This window comes from Phaethon lepturus, unplaced genomic scaffold (genome assembly GCF_000687285.1).
Source record: "Phaethon lepturus isolate BGI_N335 unplaced genomic scaffold, ASM68728v1 scaffold9070, whole genome shotgun sequence".
Classification (NCBI taxonomy): domain Eukaryota; kingdom Metazoa; phylum Chordata; class Aves; order Phaethontiformes; family Phaethontidae; genus Phaethon; species Phaethon lepturus.
In genome coordinates, this window is record NW_010513994.1 from 1 (window position 1) to 26,942 (window position 26,942).

At 37.6% G+C, this 26,942-nt stretch overlaps 1 protein-coding gene across 1 annotated transcript in view; it reads left to right on the forward strand.

Moving 5' to 3' along the window:
* The first annotated feature begins 6,311 nt into the window (after positions 1 to 6,311).
* CKAP5 (cytoskeleton associated protein 5) overlaps positions 6,312 to 26,942 on the forward strand; it is a 41,600-nt gene continuing 20,969 nt past the window's right edge. Inside the window, exons 1-22 of the mRNA XM_010291607.1 lie at positions 6,312 to 6,408; positions 6,951 to 7,144; positions 8,313 to 8,519; positions 11,028 to 11,199; positions 12,217 to 12,349; positions 12,648 to 12,751; positions 13,128 to 13,241; positions 13,485 to 13,589; positions 16,316 to 16,405; positions 16,508 to 16,672; positions 17,492 to 17,620; positions 18,532 to 18,714; positions 19,639 to 19,749; positions 20,970 to 21,080; positions 22,344 to 22,436; positions 23,046 to 23,231; positions 23,693 to 23,787; positions 25,230 to 25,287; positions 25,370 to 25,495; positions 25,835 to 25,971; positions 26,129 to 26,303; positions 26,855 to 26,939. Coding sequence (XP_010289909.1) covers positions 6,352 to 6,408; positions 6,951 to 7,144; positions 8,313 to 8,519; positions 11,028 to 11,199; positions 12,217 to 12,349; positions 12,648 to 12,751; positions 13,128 to 13,241; positions 13,485 to 13,589; positions 16,316 to 16,405; positions 16,508 to 16,672; positions 17,492 to 17,620; positions 18,532 to 18,714; positions 19,639 to 19,749; positions 20,970 to 21,080; positions 22,344 to 22,436; positions 23,046 to 23,231; positions 23,693 to 23,787; positions 25,230 to 25,287; positions 25,370 to 25,495; positions 25,835 to 25,971; positions 26,129 to 26,303; positions 26,855 to 26,939 — 2,830 coding nt within the window. The 5' untranslated portion in view covers positions 6,312 to 6,351. The remainder of the gene's footprint in view (positions 6,409 to 6,950; positions 7,145 to 8,312; positions 8,520 to 11,027; positions 11,200 to 12,216; positions 12,350 to 12,647; positions 12,752 to 13,127; positions 13,242 to 13,484; positions 13,590 to 16,315; positions 16,406 to 16,507; positions 16,673 to 17,491; positions 17,621 to 18,531; positions 18,715 to 19,638; positions 19,750 to 20,969; positions 21,081 to 22,343; positions 22,437 to 23,045; positions 23,232 to 23,692; positions 23,788 to 25,229; positions 25,288 to 25,369; positions 25,496 to 25,834; positions 25,972 to 26,128; positions 26,304 to 26,854; positions 26,940 to 26,942) is intronic.

The window sequence follows — 26,942 nt, forward strand, 5'->3', positions numbered from 1 at the left end:
CCCGGCCGCGGCCTGTGCCAAACACCCGCTCCCGGTGCCACCGCGGAACGGGAAACCTCTCCAGGCTGCGGCGTGCAGGGGAGGTGGGGCCCGCGGCGGTGGGGAGGAGGAGGACGAGGACATCTGGGGCTGCGGGCGGGGAGCCGGGGGCGGTGGGTGCGGAAGTGAAGGGGTGCGCTTCTGGAAGGTGCTGGGGAGGGCCGTGCTGCCGTGTTGGAGAGTGCTTCCCTTTGAGGAGGAGGGAGCTAGTGGTCGATCCTGGGGTGTGATGTCTCCCCGGTAGCTTTCCTTCACCGGCAGTTCAGGCCGTCCTTTTAAAGAACATCACATGAGCCTTTCCGTGCCTGAGCTTTGTAAACACCTTGAGGGATGGGGGGATTTGCAGCTAAGAAGCACAGTCCCACTGACATCTTTCACTGCAGCCGGCTGCCCTTAGACTTACCGGTGCATGTGGGTTGCCCTTTTTCCTCTTGCTCCTCTCTGTTCTGTAAGACTGCCTTCACTCCAGGGCTTACCGCTTTTGCTTTTACCTGTGCCAGAAGGTCAGTTTATTTTGTGTTGTCTCTCACTTTTAGGTGCATGTAAAAGAATGGCCTCAGTTACTTTCAGAGACCATGTATTAAAACATATTCTTCCAGAGAAATTAAGTATCTGTCTCGCCAATAACTTTCCATTTGTGCTATTAAGATGTCACTGAGCTGAGTTAGGACATACAAGTTAGAGCGGGCAAGAGAGAATTTAATGCTGTTTATTCTTGAATGCCATTTCATTGCTGCTGAAGCAGTAGCTTCTCTCAGCTGCCATCTAATACACAACCTGCAAAACAATTCTTTTTTTTTAGCATGCATTTCTCCTATTTATTCTTTATTGTTATGAGGTCCTGCTCTCCTTTCATCAAGAGTCTGTGTATCTTGCAACTTCTAATTAATCTTTCAATTGAAAATGCCAACTTTAAAATCCTAGGAAATTTTTATTGCCTAAGCAGCAAGTAATCTGTGGTTTTTTTAACCACTTGTTCTTTTGTCTGTCGTCAAAAGGTATGTGGACTGAAGCTGGAAAGCACATTTACAGTCTGACTTAAAGTTTTTGACTCTTTGCTGCTTTTGCAGGTATCTGTAGTTCAGGATTGCTAGCTGGACTTCAATTTTCCTTTTGATTATGTGGAATTTAAATTATTATCATATACATTTTTGCATTATTTCACTGACTAATTAGGCTATAGTTCTTAGATTTTTGTTCTTCAAAATACTTAGTGTGTCCAGGTGTTGTTTAAAATAAAAATTTAACTATGTTATGATTACTTTAATTTTTCAACCTTTTTTCTGAGCTACTTTATGTTGTATCTTAGGAGAAGGCTTAGCTGGCAAATACTGAAAATGTGCTGGGCTAAACTTCGAAGAAAGTGAAACTTTGTCTTTTCAGAGCCAAACACCAAATATGACCCAAAACTGCCATTAAACAAATAAAAAAAAAATCTTTCTGCTAGGAAAACTGTGGGCTGGTACTGACAGAGAACTGTCTACTGAGAAGTATAGTTTCATCTGAAATGTGACATACAGCAATACGCTCTCCAAGTGTGTGCCCTACTTCATAGGAATATTTAAAACTTTTTTCCTTTAAAAAGGCCTGTTTTGCTTTCTCAGAACTTACTCTTTTGAGTAAAGTTTTTGAGAAGCTTTAAAAGTACCAAAATGCTTGATGCCATTCTTGTGCAACAGTGGTGTTTAGTAGGTAGAAGTGAGTAGGGAGAAGTGGACAATTGGTATCAATAAACATCTGGTTTTGTTTAGCATAAAATGGCTTCTGAGTTTGCCATTGCACATTTTCTGCAGAACATGGTCTGGAAGCTGAAACTTCACAATAAAATACAGTGATAGGTGATAAAAGTATGCTTCAAAATAAAACACATTGTGATGTTTATGATTAAAGAATTTTCTTTAGCAGTACCCTGTACTATGTAGCTGTAAGGTTGATGTTCTTCATCCCTCAAAAATTAGCAGAGAAAGTGTTTATTTAGAAGCTGAATAGGAGCTGTTCGGAGCAGTGTGTGGTTAATCTGAACTTTCATGTGTCGACACTTTTGCATAATCTCTTAATGTGTTGATAAATTTGTTTCCTAAACTTATTTATATTCAGTAGAGAATTCTTATTTTTACATTTTAAATTCTTGCATTTGCGCTGCCTTGTAAGTATTTTCTGTTCTTGCTGGTTTTGCATGGGCTCTCTTTGAAAGACATCCTATTCTTTCCTTGATGGCCTTCATTTTCTCACTGCTCCATAACACAAGAATTTGTCCTGCCAAGAACTGTCAGGGAGGATTTGTTACTCATCTCCATTGCAGATTGCTCAGCTGACTTGCTTTTGGAACTGTTGTGTTGACCACGTTAATAACAAACCTCTCTCACAAAACTTATTTTGGTGGTTCAGTCGCTTCGGAGGTCTTGTTTTCTGGATGCTACCAAAATGAATACTATTACTGAAAGAAATCCGTTTGTTCTGAGTTGTGGTAACAAGAAAGCTATGTAGGTCAAACACTTCATTGCTGCAAATTCACTAGTAATAATATAATTTAGCTGCATTATTGTATAATAAGGCTACTTGCTATTTGGATGTTGAGAAGTAATGGCTGGAGGTTTACATGTCTTTTTGTCAAATGTTGGACATTCTATGAACATGCAGAACCCAGTGACTTAATTGAAGGGAGAAACAACAGTCTTTTTATTCTGGTAAATGCAAGATGTAGACAGTAGAAGATCTTGGCATTAGGACAGGCGTGAGCAGTGATGAAGCTAGAAAGACAGGGTGTTTAAGAAGGAGCTCTCCCTCTGTGACTGTGGAATACTTTCTGATAAACTGTCTGTTCTAAAGGGATTTGTAAGTTATTGGGGGGGAGTATAATTTTATTGCTATTTTTAGATGCCAGATTCAGCACAGAAGGCGACTTAACCCATTTTATAATTGAAATAACTGTTGTAGATGTTACAACTAAAAATAGTAGGGGAAGTGACTGGACCAAACTGAAAAAATGAGTGAGAAAATACATACAGTTTCATGGTCATCTGTGTCCCCTCCCTGTGTCTGTTCCATCACTGTGTGTTTTCTGCCCCAGGAGTATATTGTGGTCTTGGCAAGGAAACCCTAGATCTTTTTCTTCTACATTTTATAATGTACACTAGGGTGTACAAGCAAGAGGTCATACTTTGTAGCAATGAACTGTTGGATATGTGTAAGGGTAAAAACACTAGTAAATCGGTATCAGCCTTGCAACGGACAAGCCTTTTCAATAGAGTTACTCCTGACTTTAGGGTTTGAACTAACTTTAGGATTGTAATAAGGTAGTCACTGTCCTACACATAAGATTTGCCTTGGCAGAACAGATTTCTGTAGCGGAACAAATGTTTCTTTTTACTGTTGAAGTAGGATATTCATGCTGCTGACAATTTTCTAAATGACCAGGGTGTAGATGGGGGTTTGTACAGGTGCCAAAACTCTATTCTGGTGTTTCTGCTGCTGGCAGGTGTGTTTTTTTCTTTTGCCGTTTTCTTTTGTGAACAACTATTGTCCTTGTATTGATTCCTTATGTTTTCCTCAACAAAATGATATAGACAGTTAGTGGCTTGAATTACCTCTAAGATCCTGAGCAAGATTCGGAACTACCTCATTTCCTATTAAGTTCACTGTGCTTATTCGTGGCACAAAGGCGTGTGTGAGTTTGGGGAAAAGAACGCTGTAACTATTTGTCATCTGCATCCACGCTGGGGAAGCACCCCATTATTTCTATATTAGTACGTTAAGATGAAGGTACTCCTAATGCAAACACAGCTTATACTGGCAAAGCTGTGTCTTTCCTGATGATGCTTGGCTGCAGAACTAACGTGAGTGACAGGAGGAAGTCTGCTGCTGTAACTGTGTTCACCTTAGGGTATTCCTGCATCCTTCACTAGGTGAACCGTTTGAAAAGTTTTTAATGTGAGCGCAGTCTTGGTTTTGCTTTTGGAGAGAAGTCATCACAGTCATAGAGCTAGATATAGTTTTACTCCCACCTCCATGTTTGCCATGAGTGTCTTGCTTTTGTGTGTGGGATGGAGCTTTTTTTTTTGTTTGGGGGTGTGTTTGATTTTGTTTTTTTAAATAGGTAAAATACATTGAATTTTAATCAGGAGGCTGTTGATTTCTATTTAGTTTTGAACACTCTCTTTCAGTAGGCTGTGGGGAGGGATAAGAGAACAAATGAGAGGTTTGGGCAGAGAAAAATAAAGCAGTAAAAATTCAGAAGAGTTTAAACAGATGAAAGGGGGCTCCACTGAAAAAAGCTGGTGGGATTTCAATGCAAAAAGATGCAAAACTCACTTGCCTTGTTGACCTCTTGTGATTGATTGGTTTTGGTATGGCATTTCAAAGCTTGAGTTTTCTTTTCATTGTAACTTTTAAATCAGAGTACCTTTTTCTTGTCAGTTTCTGACATGGAGGAATCTGTGACCAGTGTTTAACTGAGAGCTGCTTTGTTTTTTTCAGTAAGCTGTATACTTAAAGTGTACCAGAATTAATGGTTCAGTAGAATGGGCTTTAGGTAGCCTCACTTCTGTGTACTTAATTTCTTACATAATGAGCAGAGTGATCCCTTCATTCTCAAATGTTTGTAGTTCTAGGTGTTAATTAAATCCTCATCGTTGGCCCTCTTAACGATTTTTTTCTTTTTTTGGCTGAAGAAGCAAACTTCTCAGTATGACTGTGCTGATGTCAAGAAAAAGTGTCCACATCACTGTTAGTGAAATGAGAAGGACAGAACGTAATAATGCATGAATACATTTGTTTATATGTGTGATCAACTTCTGTCCTTATGTTGACTTTCATTATATTGCCATTGGGCAAATCAGTAGGTTTATGCAATTGCAGAGAGACCAGTATTAACATCCATAGGAATTTTCCGATGTTTAAGGTTTAGTGTAGTTTGGGGCGGGGAGGGTTGGTAGCTGGTGGTGGTTTGGTTTTTGTTTTGTTGGTTTTTTAAGTATTGGGGGTTGTCTAACTAATCCAGGAAGGAAGGAAAAAAAGATTGGTTTTATTGTAGACTGTTGCTAGCCTAATTTTGCTGTCAAGTTAGCTGTATGTTAGTGTTGTGTGGCTGACAGAAGGCTTTGGAGAACTCCTTATGTTAACTTACACCAGTGAAATTACACTTCTAATTCTAGGGGTTAATTTTCTGCAGAGAATCTCTGTGTCTTAGGTGAAATACTTTGTAGGTTAAGGTATGCAGCTTTGCTGGCATAGGCTGAATTTACATTAGGAATATTCTGCTAGTATCGTGTGTTTATATGCCTATAGTGATAAATTGTTTTATATGCTGGCCAGTTTTTAGAGTTTTGGTCATCTTTGTCTATGTATTTGAACAGGTATGCTGGAATGTGTTACTCTGGTTTCAGTTTGTTTGTATAAATAATATTGGGAGCCCTCTTACTTCTTTTGCTGCTAGATTTTAATTTTGCTGGTCTCCCTGCATCAGGCATATTCTCTCATTAGTCACTGAGCAGTCAGGTTAGTTGTACAACATGTCTGAGATGGGCATTGAGCGTGAGGTCTCATCTCTCATACCCTAATAGTCAGTATTCCTGTTTTAGTAAGAAGAAAAGGTGGGGAGAAGGAGGAAAACACCTTATGGTCTTGAATGAATAAGGACTTGAGCCCTACATGTGGTAAGAAATTGATCCCTTGTTGACAGTTGCTGACGCTAGCTACCTTAGAATTAGAGCATAAAGTGACCAGCTTGCAAAAATGGGTTTTGTTCCTCTGGCAGTACTGTTCATTTCAATTGTGCTGTTTATAAAGTTGTTAAGATGGCTGTTCTTACACTTGCACCCGATTATTTTTTGACACTGATTCACAGCACCTGTTGCTGAAAGCACATGTCAGTAAAAGTCAATTTTCTAGTGTTGATGGGTACTCATTTTGTTTTAGTGCCTTAATCATAGTGCATTCTTCCTCAAGCTTAGATGAGGTTATATTCTGCATGCCTTCTTGGCTTACTAAAACTTTCACAGACTGAGACTTCTAGTGTCTGAAATACTACAAACTACACTGCTCCCTAACCTTAAAAGGCTTCTGTTAGCCTTCCAGGGCTATGGGAATATAGTGGTCTAGTCTTAGTAGTGCATATCTAGGTATAATTACAAGCTTGGGAGAATGGGTTGCACATTAGCAATAGAATTGCTACAGAACTGTCTTTCGTTTTGTTTTTTTTTTTTTTTAAGTAGAAGTATGTTGCCAGTAGCACCTGACATGTATTTTTCTGTGTTCTAACTTGTCTCTATCTCCACAGGAATTACTGTAATTATAGAGAGAAGCTGAATTACAATGGGGGACGACAGTGAGTGGATGAAACTGCCCATTGACCAGAAATGTGAACACAAGGTAGGAAATCTTGGGTTTGGGTTTGGCTTGCTATATATCTCTGCTGAGATGATTCTTTGATACTCCTCTAAGTACACCATAGCTAGGTAATCTCAACAGCTACTTAGCATGCATATAACAGATCTGAAACTACATCAGCTTTCTCTAACCTAGAGGCTGAATAACATTTATTAAGTAGAATTTTGTAGCATGATAATCTGTATGGCATAAGCTTGTGCACTGAAAGATCAGTGCACTGCTTCATTTGGAGAAATTACTCATCTGTAGCTGAAACTATTGTTGGGCTCCCACCTACTCATCAGTGATTGTTAGAGCTTACGAAGAGCAGTAGGGAAGACTGGCATCTCTCTAGCCAGATCATTCTTGGCAGGAGAAGAACGAGTATTTTGTTCTAGTGCACATTATTCATATAGTCATTGAAGAGAAATCCTGAAGATGCCAGCTTACTGAGCACACTTTCAACTATGATTGAAGAATTTTGAGAAATTGGTGAGGTAAGATTATACTAGCATAACACTTAAACATCTTATTTCTCCTTCCAGCTGTGGAAAGCCAGATTAAATGGTTATGAAGAAGCCCTTAAGCTCTTCCAGAAGATAGATGATGAAAAGAGTCCCGAATGGTCCAAGTATCTTGGATTGATAAAAAAATTTGTGACAGATTCCAATGCGGTGGCTCAGTTGAAAGGACTGGAAGCAGCACTCGCTTATGTTGAAAATGCTCATGTAGCTGGGAAGTAAGTATCCTTTTCTTATTATTAGTAGGCTGCTATGGCAGTTTAATGTGCCTCCCTGAGAAAGGCTGCAGGTAAATTGTACAGTGACCACTAACAATTCTGTTCATTACTGTTGAGAGCAGAACTTGCCTTCTGATCTAGAGAATTTACCAAATGGTAGGCTTTTCTTGTAGATGGCCTCCATGTGCATGTTAACTTGTCAGAAATTGCTTACAATATTCAAAGAAACTATTAAAGTCAGTAGTAGAGGTTTCTGAAACGGTAGAGCAAGTGAATCAGTAATTTGGTATAGGTGCTGTGAGCTGGTATCCTGTTCTTGTTTGACTGAAACAGTTTGTACATGCAGGGAGCCTTTTTATCCAGGGAGATATTAGTGCAATTAATTAATGAAATAAAATGTAGTTGCATTTATGTGGTGTTGCACCCAATGTAACCAATATGAGTCTTCATAGTTGCCAATTTCTTCACAGGATGTTTGTTAGTATTTCACTGTTGTCTAGCCTGTGAAGTAGCCTGTACTCCTGAAGGTGAAATAAAAACACCTAATGGGCCAGATCATGGTCCTAACACCTAATGGTCCACTGACTTTGTGACCTGATGAAATGGAAAAAAGTCTGTCTTAAAAAAAAAAAAAAACACACGAAAAAAAACCCACCAAAAAAAAACAACTCAAGGCTTTGTTTAAAAACCTAACAACCTTCCAAACCCCTTTGATTTAAAAGTGGTGTAAATCATTTAGCTGATTGGAAGCTCTGAAATAATGTGAAATCTTGTGCTGGTATTAAGCACCAATGCTGTATGTTACTTAACTGTAATGTATGGAATTCCAGGAAATGACATTTATTTGTGGACCTTAACTAATATATATTAGCGAATGTGCTTTTGAGAAAATGTCTACTATTCACTGGCTGCCGTCGTCCAGTATTTGGAACAAATTAACTAGCACTCAACCTGCAGTTCTTTGAATTTAACCTCTAGTTTAATTAACCTTTTACAACGGGTAATGACCTTCAAAGTTAAGTTAGAACTTAGTCCCTGTTATATCAGGACTTGCTGAGTTTTAATCCATGCTTTGCCCGTTGTGTGTGCTTGTGCTTGTCTGTGGATAATCGTGCAGAACGCTTAATTTACTTAAATATTCCAAAAGTAACGCTCTCTTGTCTTTCAGGACAACAGGAGAAGTAGCATCTGGAGTTGTAAATAAAGTGTTCAATCAGCCAAAAGCCAGAGCGAAAGAGCTGGGTCTGGATATATGTCTAATGTATATAGAAATTGAGAAGGGGGAAGCAGTACAAGAAGAATTACTAAAGGGTCTGGACAACAAAAACCCAAAAATCATAGTAGCATGTATAGAGACACTGAGGAAAGCACTAAGGTAAGCTTTTAGTTTTTAGCTTGTGTTTTTTTGTGTGTGTTTTGTTGTCTTCCCTGCCACCCCTGACCCCAGCAGTTTGTAGAGTCTTAATTCGTTGCTTAAGGCTTAGTAGGCCCTTGTTATTGTTGAATAAGACACATCATTACTGAACTGATATTTTTTTGACAACAACAGTTGAGAGCATCATGGGGTTTGTTAGATCTGAGGGATGTCTTTGTTGTACAAGCCTCATCTGGATCACTTTCATTCATGGCAACTGTTTACCAAACTTCCGTTTTCACAATGGATCTCCGAAAGAAGGGCAGGATTAGTGTGTCTTGTTCCAGACTGGGGAGCTTCTCCTCTGAATAGCTGAAATAAACTCACTGATGGGAAAACTAAAATGTAGGGGTTTTTTAAAGACTTTTTTTAAAAAAAAAAACACTATTTTGTTTCACTGTTGTGAGCATCTTTAATTAGGTACACTGTGTGTATTTTTGCAAGAAAGAGGAAAAAAAAAAAACCTCATTGCACAGTAAGTTTCCATTGTCCAAACAATTTCTTTATAAAAAGAAAAGTTGACAATGCTCCCTAAAAATCAAATGCAGTTTAGTTAAGATGGAGTAGTTGGTTTCAAGATTAGGTTTGGAACATTTGTTCTACTTCAAGTATGTTTGCTGCCTTTTGAATTCAGTGAAAAATAAATACTAGGGTTTTATCGAACTCTTACACTGTCCATTAGATGTTTTTGGTTATTTTTTTTTCTGAAAGGAAACATAATTTTGGTATTAATGGTTGGAATACTTTTTTCTGAGAAGTAGTTCATGGGACAACTGTGTAATATAGATGGAGGGTGTCTTAATGCTAGGTGTTTTTTGGAGAACTTGCTGAAGCATATGTGTAGATGGTCCTTGTTAAACTGTTTAAGGCTTCTGTAATAGAAGTCAAAGTAAAGCATTGGGCTTAGCACATTGCCTGTGCTTCTACAAAGTGAAATTACTGTCCCACATCTAAGAATATATTTTAGCTATTTTAAATGGCCTTATCTAATCAAATGTCCTTTTAACAGTACAGTGTAATTAGAAACCTGCATAACCTTCCTCAATATTTTTCAACTAATGATGTCTATAAAATGTGCCGCATCTGACTTTTTTTTTATATGCAGTATTTCTTTATCTTTGAGATGGCAAGATCAAATTCTTTCATGGAGCCCTATTGATTTAACCTTTATCTTCTGCTTCTGAGCTGTGTTGCTATTTAAATTTGTCTTGAGCTTTGTCAGGGTTTCTGTATTGATAACAAAATTTGTCTCTTGTGCCTAGGTGGGTAGCCTGAGTGCATAATTAGTTTAGGTTCTGGTGGTTTTAATCTTGTGTTAAGGTTTCTGTTCTTTCTTGTGGTGTTATATGAATTAGGTAATATTATATGAATTAGAGAAGAATAAGAGAATTTGCATAGGGTCTTTTTTGAGTCATGGTAGAAAAAAAAAAATCTTGGGCAACTCATTTGCTTATATTCTGCACTTAAGTTGTATTGTTTCTAAGACTGGAGCCTCTTTTGTATGTTTTAATACTTAATATTTCTCAAAGTGGGCTTGGCAATAAAATGTTTAGCACTGGAATTTTTAGAAAGTGAGACACTTAAGTTTTAGTTCCTGAGCAGCTATTTTTCCTAGCTTTTAGATGTGGTGCTTGATTGGAGGGAAGTAGAAGAAAAAGTGTGATGGGAAAAGTTAATTCAGAATTCTCAAGGAAAAGAAATGCTTCTGAATAAAAAAAAAAAATTATGGCTTCTGAGATGATTTAGATATGATGCTTTAAGAACTGTAGCAGTTAACCTTACTATGAGTGTGAAAAGAAAGTTCTCATGTTCTTATTGAGCAGTGATTGAAAAAGGAGTTTTAGTGTATTAAGTTCAACAAGATGTAGAATCTGCTGACAGGGAAGGATGATGGGCTGGGGAAACTTGTTTTATGTGTCCTTTCAGCAGCACATATTTCAACACGTGTATTTTCTGTGAAGATGACCCAGGCTCACTATAATTATCTGGTCCAACAAGTGGAAAAGTGACTAATGCTTTTACTGCAGTTTGCCTCCAAGGATAGACAAAGGAGATTCTAGTTTGATTTAAAAAAAAAAAAAAAAAAAAGTAGGTCATACAAATTTTGGTCTATGGTCACTTCTTTCTTCTTTTTCTTTTTTCTTCCCCCACCTCTGGGCAAGGGAACAGATTTAAGCAGAAGATTGGATTAAGTGCTTTGAAGTAATTTCAGAGTCCTGATTTTGTAATTCCAAGCTGGGCGTGGAGGGTAATTATGATAGGGCAAATATTTTTTTTAAAATTTTGCATTAACTTAGTAGCTTCACAAAATAATAGCTATAATAATGGTTTGAGTAAATGACACGATCCTGAAAGTACACTGGAAGCATTTCATAGATTGTTTAAAAAAAAAAAAATCAAATATTATTTGTGGATCACACTCTGGCTCCTACCTGGGCACTGATGCTATTCTATATTTTTAACTTTCAGTGAATTTGGTTCAAAAATAATCTCACTGAAGCCAATCATTAAAGTATTGCCAAAACTTTTTGAGTCTCGGGAAAAGGCTGTTCGAGATGAAGCCAAACTCCTTGCTGTAGAGATCTATCGTTGGATAAGGGATGCTCTGAGACCTCCATTGCAGAACATAAATTCTGTTCAGGTAGGCAGAAAGTAGTTCTGTATCCAGACATTTGAGAAAACACTTTGATGCTCACCCTCCCTGATCCTGTGGTGTTGGGCATTCTTAAAGTCAAAGCTGGAATTTTTCAGTAATAGTAACGTTATTTTTTAACTTCCTGTATCTTTACCTAGAAGGTTGGTCCCTCTGTTATTTCTAAAGAAATTGTGACAATGTTTTGTTACTCTGAATATATGTGAAATTGTGGGGGGACGCATCATTGAGGATGAGATTTGAGATGTAGAATTGGTACTTCTTGGAGCCTAACCTAAGAGCAAATGGTTACTAAAATAATAAGACCCCTGCACTGAAAGTTTTCAAGTTGACCATTCTCCTTTCTCAATTTTCTTTTTTCATGAAGTTTTTTCCTCACGCAGCCCTTCAGACTTGTTCTGGTGGTGCTCAGGATGTGACTGTTCCACTTCAGGAAGTGGTGTTACATTATGATAGATAACTATGCTATTGGAGATAGAACATTCTGTTATTTTAAAACTTCATAAACTATGTATCCTTTTCTTCTACCCACTTGGGTTAACTGTGTTGATATAGAAAGCAATAACCTGCTGGAAAAAGACATGGTTTTAGAAAAACACCCCAAAACAGTCTCATGGAATGTAGCTCAACATGTTTGTTTTGTCTTAGTGTGTAATAATAGCATGGCTGTAACAAAAAGATCTTTCTTCATGCTCAGACATTTTTATTTTAAAGCTTCTACAAAGGGGACACACCATTCTGCCTGTTCTACAGTTTGTTCTTATGTAAATGCTTTGCACTGATATTTTTGTTGATGATGTTCTGTTCTGTCGGTATACTTGGTCAAAAGCTTCTGAACAGTGAATGTGAAGGGGTAGTCACTACTTTGGTGGCAGAAAAAAGAACTTGAAAGGTAGTGGTATCTTGGCTTTGAAATGGGAAAACCCCATTGCTTTCCATGAAGCATTGCATGTTTTGGTGTATGTACAAAATGTCTCTGGTACGATGATTCTTTTCACTTTCCAGCTAAAAGAACTGGAAGAAGAGTGGGTCAAAGTGTCATCAGCTGCTCCTAAACAGACCAGGTTCCTGCGCTCCCAACAGGAGCTGAAAGCAAAATTTGAGCAACAACAGGCGGTTGGAGGAGATGCAGATGGAGGTAAATTATTTAATCTCTGAACTCCATTGGAACGTGTATCACTGGTATATTATTTGTGAAGGAATGCATTAAATTGTAAAGGTGGTTTTACTCAAACTGGTGCAGAATATGTGGGGTGCAGCACATAACAAGAAAATGTGGCTGGGGCAAAAGCTTTGTATGAAAGTGTATCTGTTCTTTGGAATAGAAAAACCACAGCTGCTGATAGTACTTTATCTCAACGGTGAGCCTTAGATGGTGCTGTAGTTGAAATTTCATTTGTTGCTCTGCTTGTATTTTTTCTCTCTTCTGGTTGCAGGAGGTGATGATGAGGAAGAGGCAGTACCACAAGTAGATGCATATGAATTGCTTGAAGCTGTAGAAATTCTTTCCAAGCTTCCCAAAGACTTCTATGAGAAAATAGTAAGCATAAACTTAAATACTACCAATTAATTCTATAACATGTGGAGCTAATGAGTCTTAAGACTTACTGGCATTATGCAATGTATGCTTTACTGCTACATGGATAATAACAGACTAATGTAAGTAAAATATAGGCTATCATAAATAAGTCTCAAAATTTGATTTACCAGCAAGAAAGCTGTAATTTTAAGGAGCTGAGAGATGTCCTGGGAAAGGCCTGTATTTTGTATTTAATTGCCATTATTGATGTTGAACTTCAGGGAAGACTTTGGCTTTCTCAAGTCAGAATTAAATTTTAAAAATCTATGGTTTGTGGCAAGTATGCTTCTCTAGAACTGTTTGCATATATAAATTAATGTAATTACTTGCTCTGCAGGAAGCAAAAAAGTGGCAAGAAAGGAAAGAAGCTCTAGAAGCTGTTGAACTGCTGGTGAAAAATCCCAAACTGGAATCAGGAGACTATGCAGACTTGGTGAAAGTTCTCAAAAAAGTAATAAATAAAACTCTGGGTGCACATATGGTTTAATATTTTTGTAATTTATTTGTATTACACTTTGAAATATACAGTTGGGTAATATTAATGAGTAGAAAATTATTAGCTGGAAAAGTGGTGGAAATAACCTGATCTGTGGCCCACGATTTAAGAAATTCTTCCAAGTCTCTGAAACTTGGATTTTCAGTCTTTAACCTTGTTTTTTGGGGTGTTTGATCTTTTGTTTTATTTTTTCTTCAGGTTGTTGGAAAGGATACAAATGTTATGTTAGTTGCTTTGGCTGCCAAATGCCTTGCTGGACTAGCTGCTGGCCTCCGAAAAAAATTTGGACAGTATGCAGGGCATGTAAGTAAGAGTGTGTACTTCTTTTCTGTTTTTATTGATGCTGGACACCAGGGAATATCTCACTATCTTTTTTTTTTCCCAAACCTTGGTATTTATCAAAGGTATTCATCAAAGGTATTCTTTGTACAATTATGAATGCTTATCTATCCTGTAATGGAGCAAGCAGTGAAATATCTGCTGAGATCTTTTGCAGCTTAAGGTTAGAAGGACCTTGTCTATTCACATTCAGCAACATAAAACTTACTATTGCAATAAATTTTCTGTACTTATACAGCTCTGAATTACTCTACCATGAAATGAACTTTATTTACATTATCTCATTCTGGAGATACACCCGCAGAAATGCATTTGTAGGCCGCAGTGGAAAAAATAGCTGAAAAAAAAATGCTGAACCTGAATTCGACTTAGCAGCTCCATGATGTATGTTTTAGATTGGTTGGGCTTTTGGTGGTTTTTTTGAATGTTGGGAGGGGGTTGGTGGTGGGGTTTGTGTGTGTTTGTTGTCTGGGTTTTGTGAGGTTTGCTTTAAGTGGCAAAGCCACTGAGATTTTTTTTGTACCGAAATGTTCTGGTGATGTAGTTTAATGCTCTTCTCTGTTCTCTTTTGCTACTCTTTTTTTACTAACAGATAATATCAGGGAATATGGGGAAGCTTAATCAGTCTGGAAATAACTGCAACTAATTAAAAACTCCCTTTATCTCACTTGTTTCTCAAGCCTCTGTTGCTGTATTCTTTAAAGCTGCTCAGTCAAACTTCTCTTGTGATAAGTAAGAGTGATGGAGGTAGAGCTTAGAGATGAGAGAACTGATGTGTCTGGCTGCTGGCAGTATTTTGTGATGAATTGGAAAGTTACTGAATCTCACTGCTTCAGAAACATTCAAGTCTCCTGAGCTCTTAACAGTTTGAACAAGGTCAAGCAAGGCCAGGCTGGATGGGGCTTTGAGCAACCTGGTCTAGTGGAAGAACCTTTTAGTTGGAAGGTCCCTTCCAACCCAAACAATTCTATGATTCTATAACAAAGTCTCTTTCATTCTGAAAGTTGTCTGTAGGTGCAAGAAGCATTCTTATATCTGTTTACACTTAAGTTGTGTTTTAAAGGTTAACCCTTATAACTACCGAGTTAGTACTGAAAAAACTAAGCTTCTGAAATAAGGGCATAGCTCCCTGGTTGCCAAGCAAATGGTGTTGAGAGGGTAACTTTTTTCAGTACTGTAATGGCAGCTATGAATTGCATAATCTCAGCACTCATTTTACCAGTTCACTTGATTTGTGTGCTGGGATTTATTTACTAGTGAGGAAGATGTAGAGCTCTCCTGAGAGCTGGCATTCACAGTGTTATAAAACAGACTATTGCTAGAATTGTGGGATTATGATAAACTCTATTAGTTAAATATAGGACTGTAATATTACAGTCTGCAGGCTATGTTAAAACAAGAGTGATTAAATCAAGCATAGAACCATACTACTCGCTGTAATTGAGTGCATGTGGCCCAACTTCACCTCTAACTGTCTTTGGAGCCCTAGACTGACTTTTCTTCCTTCCTTTCCTCTCTCACATAGGATACAGCTTCTGACTTCAATGTTAAAAAACATTCATTCTACCTGTCAGCATTTACTAAAATAAAGACTTAATAATTTTAAATATCTCCTTTTTATTACTTTGTTCTCTGTAGTGTTTAGGGGTGTCTAGCACCTGCGCTAGCATGTATGAGGGTCCTTATGGTGCCATTCTGTATTAAAGGGGTTTCTTTAGAGCTAAAATCTTTGTGAACAGGGAGTTCGCAAGCTGAGGCCCAGCAAAGGATACCAGCTGAGCCTAGGTCACTCTGTGTTACGAGGGACTGGGCTTTCATAGTCAGCTTCTGAGTAGAAAGCATTAGCTGAGGAAAACCTATTTTGTATTATGCAAGAGCTCATAACTTCTGTAAGGCATCAGACTGCTTCCAAACTATGAACTGCATTATGTTTATGAAAATCTTGAAAATGGCCCGCTTTCCACAGTTAAAAGCTCTGCATGTTTCTGACTGACTGAGAGAAGTTCTTACTGTTACACAGACCATACTTAAATAGAGCTGCTAGTATTACTGGGACATGAGAATGATGATTTCTTTTTTCTTCCTTTTTTTTTTTCTTTATTTTTCAGCAGTGACTGAGCAGCTAGATAGGGTATAAATTGCTGTGAAATTCCACTATGGCATAGTTTAGTGTCAGGTGTGCTTTTCCAAGGTGACAGATCAAAAAAATATTGCTCCAGGAAGAATTCAGGTTGCTTTTAGAACCATGGTCTTGTCAGCTGTGGGTCAAATTCTTAGATAAGCCATGCTGACTGAGTGCTGTCAGGAAGTTGGGAAAGAGGGGACAGGTTATATAGCTTCTTGAATTCTTTAATTTCTGTTCTGTTTCTCTGTGTTCCAGACCAGTAGAGTCACAATATTCATGTGTACTTATGGGAACTTGTATATCTGCTTTTTGTTTAGCTTTGCTATGAGATTGCTCAAAAAAAATCTGTATTTCTGAATACATTGACTGGAATTAATTTAATATTGGAGATCAGATAAAATAAACTACTGCTGTTGTGTACCCCTGGAGGGGGCAGCAGTAATGTTTGCATTTGCTTCTCTACAAAATACCAGGGAGCAGACAATCAGGCTTTCCAAATATATTACTGAAGAGTAGATTGAGTAGTTTGTGTTTGTTTATTTGTTTCTTTTTCACTTTTCCATAGGTTGTTCCAACAATCTTGGAGAAATTTAAAGAGAAAAAGCCTCAGGTAGTGCAGGCACTGCAGGAAGCCATCGACGCAATCTTTCTTACAGTAAGTAAGAGTGACGATTTTCCCATTGTCTGAGAATTGGTCTCTAATTCTGATTTGCCTTTCTCTTACTGAAACTAATGACTTCTTTATCCAACACTGTAGACCACATTGCAGAACATAAGTGAAGATGTGTTGGCAGTGATGGACAACAAAAACCCAACCATTAAGCAACAAACATCACTTTTCATTGCAAGAAGCTTCCGTCACTGTACACCTTCTACTCTGCCAAAAAGCCTGTTAAAACCTTTCTGTGCTGCACTTCTCAAGGTAAAGCAGAAGGAGCTGGTACTTCTTTGGCACAGACTCGAGCCTTGTTGTGAAGCATTGGATTGTTCTCAGAGAAAGTCCTGGTAGTGCAAGGACTAAAGGGTTCTTGTGTGCTATGTAGCCATCAGAGTCAGTTTTGACTGATGTCAAACCTGAAGATGAGACTGTCAGTCATGGGAACAGTCTAGTCTCCTTTTTCTTAGCTTCTCTGAAACAGAAGACACACCAAGGTTGTAACAGATTAAGACAGTGATTTGCAGCTATTAAACTTCTGGGCACTGTGCCACTTGATTCTTGCAGGCATCTCTAGCAAGCTTTTGTTGGAATGCTACATATTACTTACCATGAATAAAAGAACTATCGTTGATTCATGTGCTGCAGTTACACTAGAGCATTTATCAGTGTATATTATAATGATGTATACTTTTTTCTCATTGCAAAGTATCCCTTTCCTTGTAATGGGAGGTATCCCTGGATTCAAAAATGGAGGTCTGAATAGGGTTACAGAACTTCCAACTCCTTGTGAACTTTCATGGTGTGGCAGTATCCGTTATTAAAGCACGAATGTTCACTCTCTTCTTGTGTGAAAGATCCAAAGATGGTATACTGACTATATCTGAGAAACAGTAGACTTGGTCAGTACATAGGAAAGCAGAAGTGAAAAACAATATTTTTCTTTCTGCCGTGGAATGTTAAGGGTTTTTCTGTAGTAGATGTACATTTTTAAAAATGGGGAGGGGATTTTTATGGAAGATGGATTTAAGAATCTGTTTAGATATGGACTGCAAGTCACATGATGTAAGTTGTCTTTCTCTGCAGCATATCAATGATTCTGCCCCTGAAGTAAGAGATGCTGGGTTTGAAGCATTAGGCACTGCCTTGAAAGTGGCTGGAGAGAAAGCTGTGAATCCTTTTCTAGCAGATGTAGACAAACTAAAGCTTGATCGGGTGAGTTTATCATAAATGTTGTAAAAAAAATGCTCCATTTATCCATTTAAGATGCATCTTAGGCCAGAGAAGACTAAAGAGGATGCTTTAGCTAATGGCTTCCAGCACAGATTTTTGAAAACTGATTTTTTTATTTAAAAGTTACTGATGTTGCAGGGAACCTGAAAATTTCTTCGTCTTGCTAGATTATCAAGCATCTTTTCTTTGGCTTCCTCTACCTAAAATGCATTAGTATGTTAACATTGCACCTTTTTATTCTCATGTAAAGTATCTGGGCTTCAATGCTGTATTATCTATGAGGTGGGTTATGAGGTGAGGTTTGGTTTGGGGTTTTTTGGTGTGTTTTGGGGTTTTTTGTTGGTGCTTGTTGGTTGGTTGGTTGCTGGGTTTTGTTGGTTTGTTTTTGAACACTTTCTCTGTCTGAAACAGTTTAGGGTTTTATGTCACAACCACATGGTCTAATTCTGTATTACTAGAGAGGATTTGGTATTAAAGGCTTACTTTCTAACAACAAAGTTTTGGTGCTATTGCTTAAGCTGACAGGTTTGACTGAATGATGATTTTACAACTTAAGGTGCTAAGAATTAGTCTTTAGAACATCTGTAAGTATTAGGGGGGTGTCAATACTTTCTGTGCTCCACTTTTGCTAGAATAATATTCTTAGTACATACAGTGATGGCTGATGCCATTGCCTGGTGAATATAACTACTGTTAAGAATACAGGATAACAAAATTTTGTGAAGTAAACGACTTAAACTCTTCACTTTTTTCCAGCGTAATCAAGTTTGAGCCACTGTTGTTGAAAGGACACTGTATATCCAATTGTGGTAGCTAAATAGCTTTTTTTCTACACCCTCTCCTTTTTTTTCTTCTTCCCTCCCCCTGCTTTTGTTTTTTTAACTGCTTGCCAGATTAAAGAGTGTGCTGAAAAGGTAGAACTGGTTTATGGTAAAAAGACAGGAGGAGCTGCTGAGAAAAAAGAAGGCAAGCCTGTTACTGGGAAGAGCCCTGCTCTTTCAGGCACTGGTGGAGATAAAGAAACAAAAGATGCAGCAACCAAAGCAGGACCACTGAAAAAAGCACCTGCTGTGAAGGTAAGAAATTGCTGAGAGACTGACAATCACAGTTGTCTGTGATTGCATGAAATAGTTACTTATTGAAGATCAGTGTGGCCTCTTGAACATCTCCTTCCACTGAGGAATCGCTATCCTTCTCCAGGAGTAGGTGAGCCCAACAACAAAAAAAATTTGTGACTTTCCAAGAATATACTTCATGAAATCTCAGTTTTTAATGATACAAACTGTCTTGTCACTTACGTCTTAATACTCTATTTTGATATTGAAATAGTGATAGACCACTGGAGGCATTCAGAGGAGCCTTTAGATGTTGTAACATAAATGTTCTCTGTGGTGATATAGTAATATATGGCTGAAGTCAATGTCTCTTCTTATAACTAGCAAGGTTACTACTTGGGTGTTGAGTATTCTCTTCAGTGTTGTTTTTAGTTTGTTACCATTTAAAATGATTGTTTGGATTTTTAAAATTGACCTAAGATGCTCTATAGATGGTCTTTGTAATATGCTACTTGTTTCTCCAGGTGGGAAACCTGGAAGTGAATAGTAGAATGGATCACATTTTTTAAAAATCTGTTGATATTCTGGTAGCCTGGAAAAGAGACACCAGTTGGAAGTTTAATATCTAATCGGTAGCCATAGGAGAGTATATGCATGAATTCATTATTTCCTGAACCTTCACAAATACATGCATTCTTTCCCTTTTCATCTTTCTTTCGTGGTCTTGTCTGTGCCTATTATTGTACATCTTTTATAAGACCCGGTAGTCTGAAAGCAACATATGAATTAAGCTCTAGCAGGAAACTGTTTCTTTGCCTTCAGCTGTTATGGTACTAGAGATAGGTATTTTTTGACATTAGAAGTGTGGAAAAACAGCAGTTCTTTTTGTATCTGATGAACTAGAGAGCTGTTTGATCTTGGCTGACTTTTCCACTTCCTTTCTAGTCTGGTCCACCCAAGAAAGGCAAACCAGCTGCAGCCGCAGGTATGGGAGGTGCTGGGTCTAAAGGCAAGAAGGGTCCTGAGACAAAAGAAATATTTGAATCGGAGCTCTCAGTGAGTGTTCTGCTATTCTCTGAAATATGAAGTTTTCTGTATCAGTAGCTTGATTAATCAGTCCTTCAGCTACCACAGAATTTTTCCACAGAATTTTTCACTGAAGTTGTGGTTTTCTTGTTAGGACCAGGGAAAGCAATGCATTTAAATAAATGGAATTCATAATTGGTAAAATGGATGTTCAATATATTATTCAGTTCTTCAGGCTGTTGTTGGTACCGGGCCATATAAGACAGTAAACAATAAATCATGCTAATATATCAAGTTGTCCCTAGGAACAGATGAAAAAAGGTAATGATATGACTACTTTTTGTGTAATTTAGGATTCATGATTTGCTGAAGATGTCAGAGAATACTGAGAATATAGTATTCTGGAGTTTACATTGAAATCTGAAGTAGAATACAGTAGTAATTAAACAAACTAATGCAAGTTTATTCCATACTGTTCATATTAAGTTACACTTGAAGAACATTATTGAAATCTGCATGTTAATTGAGCATCTACACACCTTCTTGGTAGGGAACCAGGTAAACTAAGCTATCTGTAGATCAAACAGTAATAAAAAGCTGTTAAAGCTTTGCTAGATGTATCTGCAAGTTTTTTGGACTGTCAGTTATCTTTAGAGTATCACTTAGAATGAATACTTTCCATTATATATCCAGTTTATATCGCTAGTTATACAGTGGAAAATGAGTATACCCTTCCTGAAGGCGATACAGACACCAGTAAAACAAGGGAAGTTTTAATAATTTTTCATATATTAAATAACTTTAATTCTTTATTTTGCTAAAATGGATGCAGAAGATAGTGCAGATGGATGCAGAAGTCTTCTCCTGTCCACCCTTATCAACCACCAATTCATTGCTGTGAATGTTTATTTAGACTTTATACAAAATTATCTTGCAAATTTTAGGTTATCTCTGCTTGATTCTAGAAGTAGATAGTTGCTACTTGGGACTGTTTTTGACCTGTCTGCACAATTTATCATACTTTTCAGGGATTACTCTTCTGTTGCAGTACAATTTAGCAGCTTCCTATGTTCATAAGCCCCCCCAAACTATAATCCGTACAAAATCTTTCAACCTACAACAGAACACTTCATATCTTGTAAATGCACCACAGTGCAACGGTTATTCAAGTATATTACCTATCCTTAAGGCTGTTGCCCCCCTCCGGAGGGATACAGTGGGTTGTTAATCTTGTTCTGATCTGTCTGCAGATAGAAGTATGTGAAGAGAAAGCTGCTGCTGTCCTTCCAGCTTCTTGTATCCAGCAGTTGGACAGTGGTAACTGGAAAGAAAGGCTTGCCTGCATGGAGGAGTTTCAGAAGGTAAGTTTGTATTAGTTGATAAGAAGAGAGGCAGGTAGGGAGAGGGAAAGCAACCAATAATTTCTTCAGCTTTTCAGGCCTGGTAGCTCTTTAAAGATATACCAGTAGTAGTGATATGTCAACACTTCAGCTGTCTTTTGCAAGTATTGTTTAATCCAAGTGGCTTATATGGTTTAGATTGGCTCTTTTTCCATAACAACAGTGGAGCAAGTCTTTTAGTTTAATGTAGATAGTTATGCTTTTGTCAAAATATTTGCATGTGGGTTGAGGATACAGAGAGTGCTTCTTAAACATGAAATAATTCTAAAGCTTAATCTCAAAGATAACTAGGTTTAAACAAAAATTTTGCAATGACTGGGCAAAACCGGTTGCAAGTAAGTCCCTGCTGATTGCATATTAGGCAACAATTGATTATAATACTAAAATTTCAGATGGCAAATAGTTGATGTTTCAAGCAATCTTCACAGCTGGTGGCAAGTGCTTCAGGTAGTCACAAACAAGCAAACAAAAAAAAAAAATCATGTATCATTCAAATGTATGGATTTGAGTCTGGCTTTCTTCCTATCATATCTGTGTTAAGACCTTTGAGAGTTCACATTCAAAAAGGGTTCAACTGTAGATGTACAAATAGTTCATACCACTACACCATTACAGTTGCGACTGAGTTTGTAACATTTTAGTGGAAAAGGTGACTAACTTAAATTATGAAATGGTGACGGGCTGCATTGAAATGCTGCTGCAGAAACCAGCTTTACTCAAATGTAAAGATGTTACAGTTCCAGTGGAATGGATAAGCCTAACAACAAGTGAAAACAGGAATTTAAATTACATTCAGGCTTAATCTCTGCTGTGCAGCCAGCATATTCCAGTGTGAAAGTCACACAGTATACTTTCTCTTAAAACAAATTAAAAAACCCCAACAAAAGAAAGAAACAAACAACAAAATACAACCACCACAAAACAGCTTGCAGGTTTTTTTAGTTGTGTTACGTTTCCAGGGCTAGAATGGCCAACAGTGATTGTAAGGACACTTGTTAAAGAACATATGAAGTGTAGCAATGTGAATGCTCTTATTTTAAATGTTGGCTCGGTATTGGTAAAATGGACTCCTTGTAAAAGCAGGTCTTGTAGTAAGGCTCTCTAGGTAAATTCTTATGTTGAGAATTTCTGCAGTTTAGTTTGGTATTAAGAAAGTATTTACAGGACAGCATTTTGGGATTTGTATCACTTGTGACCCACTGGCTAACAATGTTTATCCTTTAGGCTGTTGAGCTTATGGAGAGAAGTGAAATGCCTTGCCAAGCTCTAGTAAGAATGCTGGCCAAGAAACCTGGTTGGAAGGAAACAAATTTTCAGGTAATGCATTATCCTTCAATAACTAACAGTCCATTTTTGTTACTTAACGTAAGCTGTGTTTCTAACTAAAAGTCTGTAGGTGTATATATGTCATTGACATATATAGTCGTAGCACCATGATCACAGTTGTATCTGTAGTCAATGAGAATTATAACTCTGAAAGACTTTATTTCTGCTGATGGTTGAGACAACATTTGAAGATATCCAGATGTGTATACGTGTGTGGATATGTGTACGTATGTAAGTATGTATATAAGTTCTAAAAGTAGGTAATGGCTGCACAGTATTATTGACTTTGTATATATACATAACAGATACAAAAATATATATTTGTGTGTACATACAAATTGTATGTATAACCACATACGCTTTTACATGTGTATATAAATATGTGCTTGTGTACACAAATATTTTGTGTTCACACAAACTTAATATTCAAATGTGTATATACATTTGTGTGTGTATACACACAAATACATATTCTATGTATACATTTGTGTTTAGCCACAAACAAGTATATTTTTATATCTATCTAGAAATGTATAGAATAAAAAAATTGTATATACATGAAGACATGAGTAACTTCCTTGCTGTTATGGATGTTCCCAGGTGATGCAGATGAAGCTGCATATCGTTGCGTTGATTGCACAGAAAGGAAACTTCTCCAAAACTTCAGCCCAGGTTGTACTGGATGGCCTTGTTGACAAGGTTGGTGATGTAAAATGTGGGAGTAATGCAAAAGAAGCCATGACAGCAATAGCAGAGGCATGTCAGTTGCCATGGACTGCTGAGCAGGTGCGTGAACAACAAAGGTATTCTTCCAGTAAAATCAGAAATATTGTGTGTGGTGTTCTTTCAGTCTGAGGAGTAAATCCTAAATCTTTGATTTTTCTCTGTTGCCTGGAAGTGATTTGTTTGCTCTCAAGATACCTCCTAAGGCAGAAGTTAAATACAAGTTCCTCCAAAAGAGGAAGTAACAAGTAGTAAATCAGTATTTTGCTGAAATACTGCCAAAGTAGGTACACATCCATAATAAAGGTATCTCTGCCTTTAAGTACTTGAAGAACTTCTGGTTCACTTCAATTGCAATCGTACTCTGCTACAGGGACACAACAATTTTTTCCATGTATGTTACCCCAGCTGTTTCTGTTTACTTGCAGTGCCCTGTGTTTTTTGCAGGTGTCTTCACTCCTTTATTACAGTGCTTTGTCACCTGGTTTGCCAGTGAAAATTTACACTTAACTCTTCTTTTCCAGATTGTGGCTATGGCTTTCTCTCAAAAGAATCCTAAAAACCAATCAGAAACTTTGAACTGGCTTTCAAATGCAATTAAAGAGTTTGGCTTTTCTGGGTACGTCTTTTAAATAAATTTCTAAGAGAAACTTGAATGAAAATGTTTGTAATCTAGGACTAAAAATCTGTCCTTCTCTCTCAAATTGGTCTGAAGAGGGTGGCTGCAAGTGCATCTGAACTCTTATTCCTTAAACTCTGATGCTAGCCCTGTCAGGTGCTCTTCTAGCTCTAAATGTGTAAAGGAGAGTATCGACATTACTAATAGGATAGGATATTATTACACTACTGGATGCTTTATTCATCACCCAGCCTTCTCTGAAGAGTATTTCTTAAACTCTGTATACTATAGGAGTGGACTGGGCAAGGAGCTGTGGTATTGCATGTCTGTTGTTCCAATTCTGCTTGGATATGCCTGCACCCAGGTGGATCACTATTTTATAATTTAAAAAAAAATTGGACAGCCTGCAGAAGAGTACACAGCAGCACGCTTATTGCTGTCCTTGGGAGAGATTTTTGAGGCTGATAACAGGATGAAGTTTTAGCCAACAAAATAGCCATTAATGCATCTGGTGCTGTGAGGGTAAGAAATGGATTCTCCATCAGAACTAGGGATAGCATTCCTTAATTGTTAATCACCAGTCTCTTAACTGAATGTGGTCAAGCATATGTAATACAGTTTACTCCTGAGAACAAAATCTCTAAGCAGTGAAGACTTCAAATATTAACTTACTTGACTACTTGGGCAGTTGCTATGCCTACCCAAGTTGTTTCACAGCTATTAAATGGATAGTAACATTGGTTAAGTCTGGAAAATAAACTCTCTTCTTCAGTACATTTCCCCAGAAGTATGTATTTCCAGCAGGGTAATGTATGTGTAGATATGATACTAGAACAGCAGTGTTTGAGGCTGCACAAAGGAAGCTTCCATGATTGCCTGTTTTCTCTTCTGTGGAATTCAGTAGTGGTATTCAGTATAAGATTCAGTAATCTAAACCTTCCTTTCTTTCTCTTCTAAATTTCTTTTTGAAACTTGTGCCTTTTTCTGGAGGATCCTGAGGCAGACTAACAAAAAAAAAAAAGCCAAACAAACAAAAAAACCCTCAAACAAAGTCTCACCTTTACTGTGTAGCCATGTATTAGGTTCTTAAAATGATTCTAGACTCATCCCTCAATATTTCAGTCCTAGAAATCATGTGGGTGATGCAGTTTAAGAAACTTTACAGCTGTAATAATAGAAGTCTTTGATATAATTTATCTTGTGTTCACTGTGTTGATTTTCATAGTAGGCTATTCCCCAAACTGATCTCTTTCAGTAGGTATTTAAAGAGCTACCATCTACACTGTACCTGCGGTAGTACTTTATAAATACAAATATCTTCTGCTTGTAAGTTAATTGATGAATCTGTTCTCAGCGCACTTTTTTTCCTTTAGCATACTGTGATTTTGTTGGTGCTTCCTGTGTTGCATTTTAGTCATGGGGCATATCTTTTTTCCCCACAGACTGAATGTCAAAGCTTTCATCAGTAATGTGAAGACAGCACTTGCTGCAACTAACCCAGTGAGTAAATGTAATAATTCAGGATTAAAAGCCTATCAATCCTTAATTTGAAGACTGAGTGCTTTTATCCTCTTTCTGGCAGGCTGTAAGGACTTCTGCCATAACCTTGCTGGGAGTCATGTATCTTTATGTGGGACCTCCTTTGCGAATGTTTTTTGAGGATGAGAAGCCAGCCCTTCTCTCCCAGATAGATGCAGAATTTGAAAAGGTATGAAGTGTAGCTCTTACTACGAAGTATCATTAAAACTACTTGGAAACCTCAGTAGCTGGAATCTGTAGTAATACCGTGGTCTAACCTGTGGGGTTTTTTAAGTGAACTGTATTTTTTAAGACAGCTCACCAAAGCTGCTGCAAACTCATTATGTCCAGCTATGTCAGTAGTCACTGTTTTCACTGCAAACCTCAAAATGTTTTTTGTTTAAATAGCATAATGTTTTGGATGTCTATCACCGCAAGATGGCACATTCGTATCATGCAAGTGTATTTATTTTTAATGTCAAGTGAAAAACTGTAAAATAGCTGTTTCTGATTTTTGTCTTTCTTGCAGGTGCAAGGGCAGACGGCACCAGTCCCAACTCGTGGCATTTCCAGGCACAATGGGGGCGGTGGGGATGATGGTGAGGAAGAAGAACAGGAGGAAGTTGGCAATGATGTTGTGGATCTCTTGCCAAGAACAGATATTGGGTAGGTTTAGATTTTACAACCTGAAGACATACTTCCAACTGCAATTCAAAATTTTGTGTTTATAAACAGTTTCTAAGCAGAAACTTGTGGTGTTAGAGCACTCAAATACTAAAAGACACATAACTAAGAAAATGGACTTCTTTTTTTCTTCTTATAGAGATAAGATCACAGCTGAACTAGTGTCTAAGATTGGGGACAAAAACTGGAAGATCAGAAAGGAAGGTCTAGATGAAGTGACAAGCATAATAAATGATGCTAAGTTCATACAGCCAAACATAGGAGAACTTCCAGCTGCTTTGAAGAGTCGGCTCAATGACTCCAATAAAATCTTGGTATGTTATTTGAAATCCTGTTTCAGCTGTTTCCAGCTTAGAACTTAAGACATGCTATTTAGAAATCATACTATTTATGATTTCTAGAATCTTGCTTATTACTCAATCTAAGAAATCAACAGTGTTGGAAGACAGTGAACTGTGTATCTCAGGATCATGTATTTGCTTTTATCTTTGCTTTGCATTAAATTAAAAAAAAAGCCTTCAAAAAGGTGAAATCGATCTCTACTCTGGATGTAAGTATATCTCAAACAAGCGGGGGGGGGGGGGGGAAAAAAAAAAAAAAAAAGAAGTTTGAATAATTGCTGTGCTCATGACAAAAGTGGTGTCCCTTGTTTGAAAGTATTTTTAATTGAACTTTTAATTTACTCAGAATATAGAAATAATTTTTATCTGTGTGATGAATTTAAAGTCTGGAATAGACATCATTTGAGCAGGCATTCTAAGGTAAAAGCCTAGGTGTACAGCAGTGTTACTTTTCCCCATATGATTTGGAGTTTTGCAGACATGGTTGTAACTGTTCTATTCAAAGCCTTTTTGTTTATGTGCAGGTGCAACAAACACTGAGCATTCTTCAGCAGCTAGCAACTGCAATGGGCCCCAATATCAAACAGCATGTGAAAAATTTGGGCATTCATG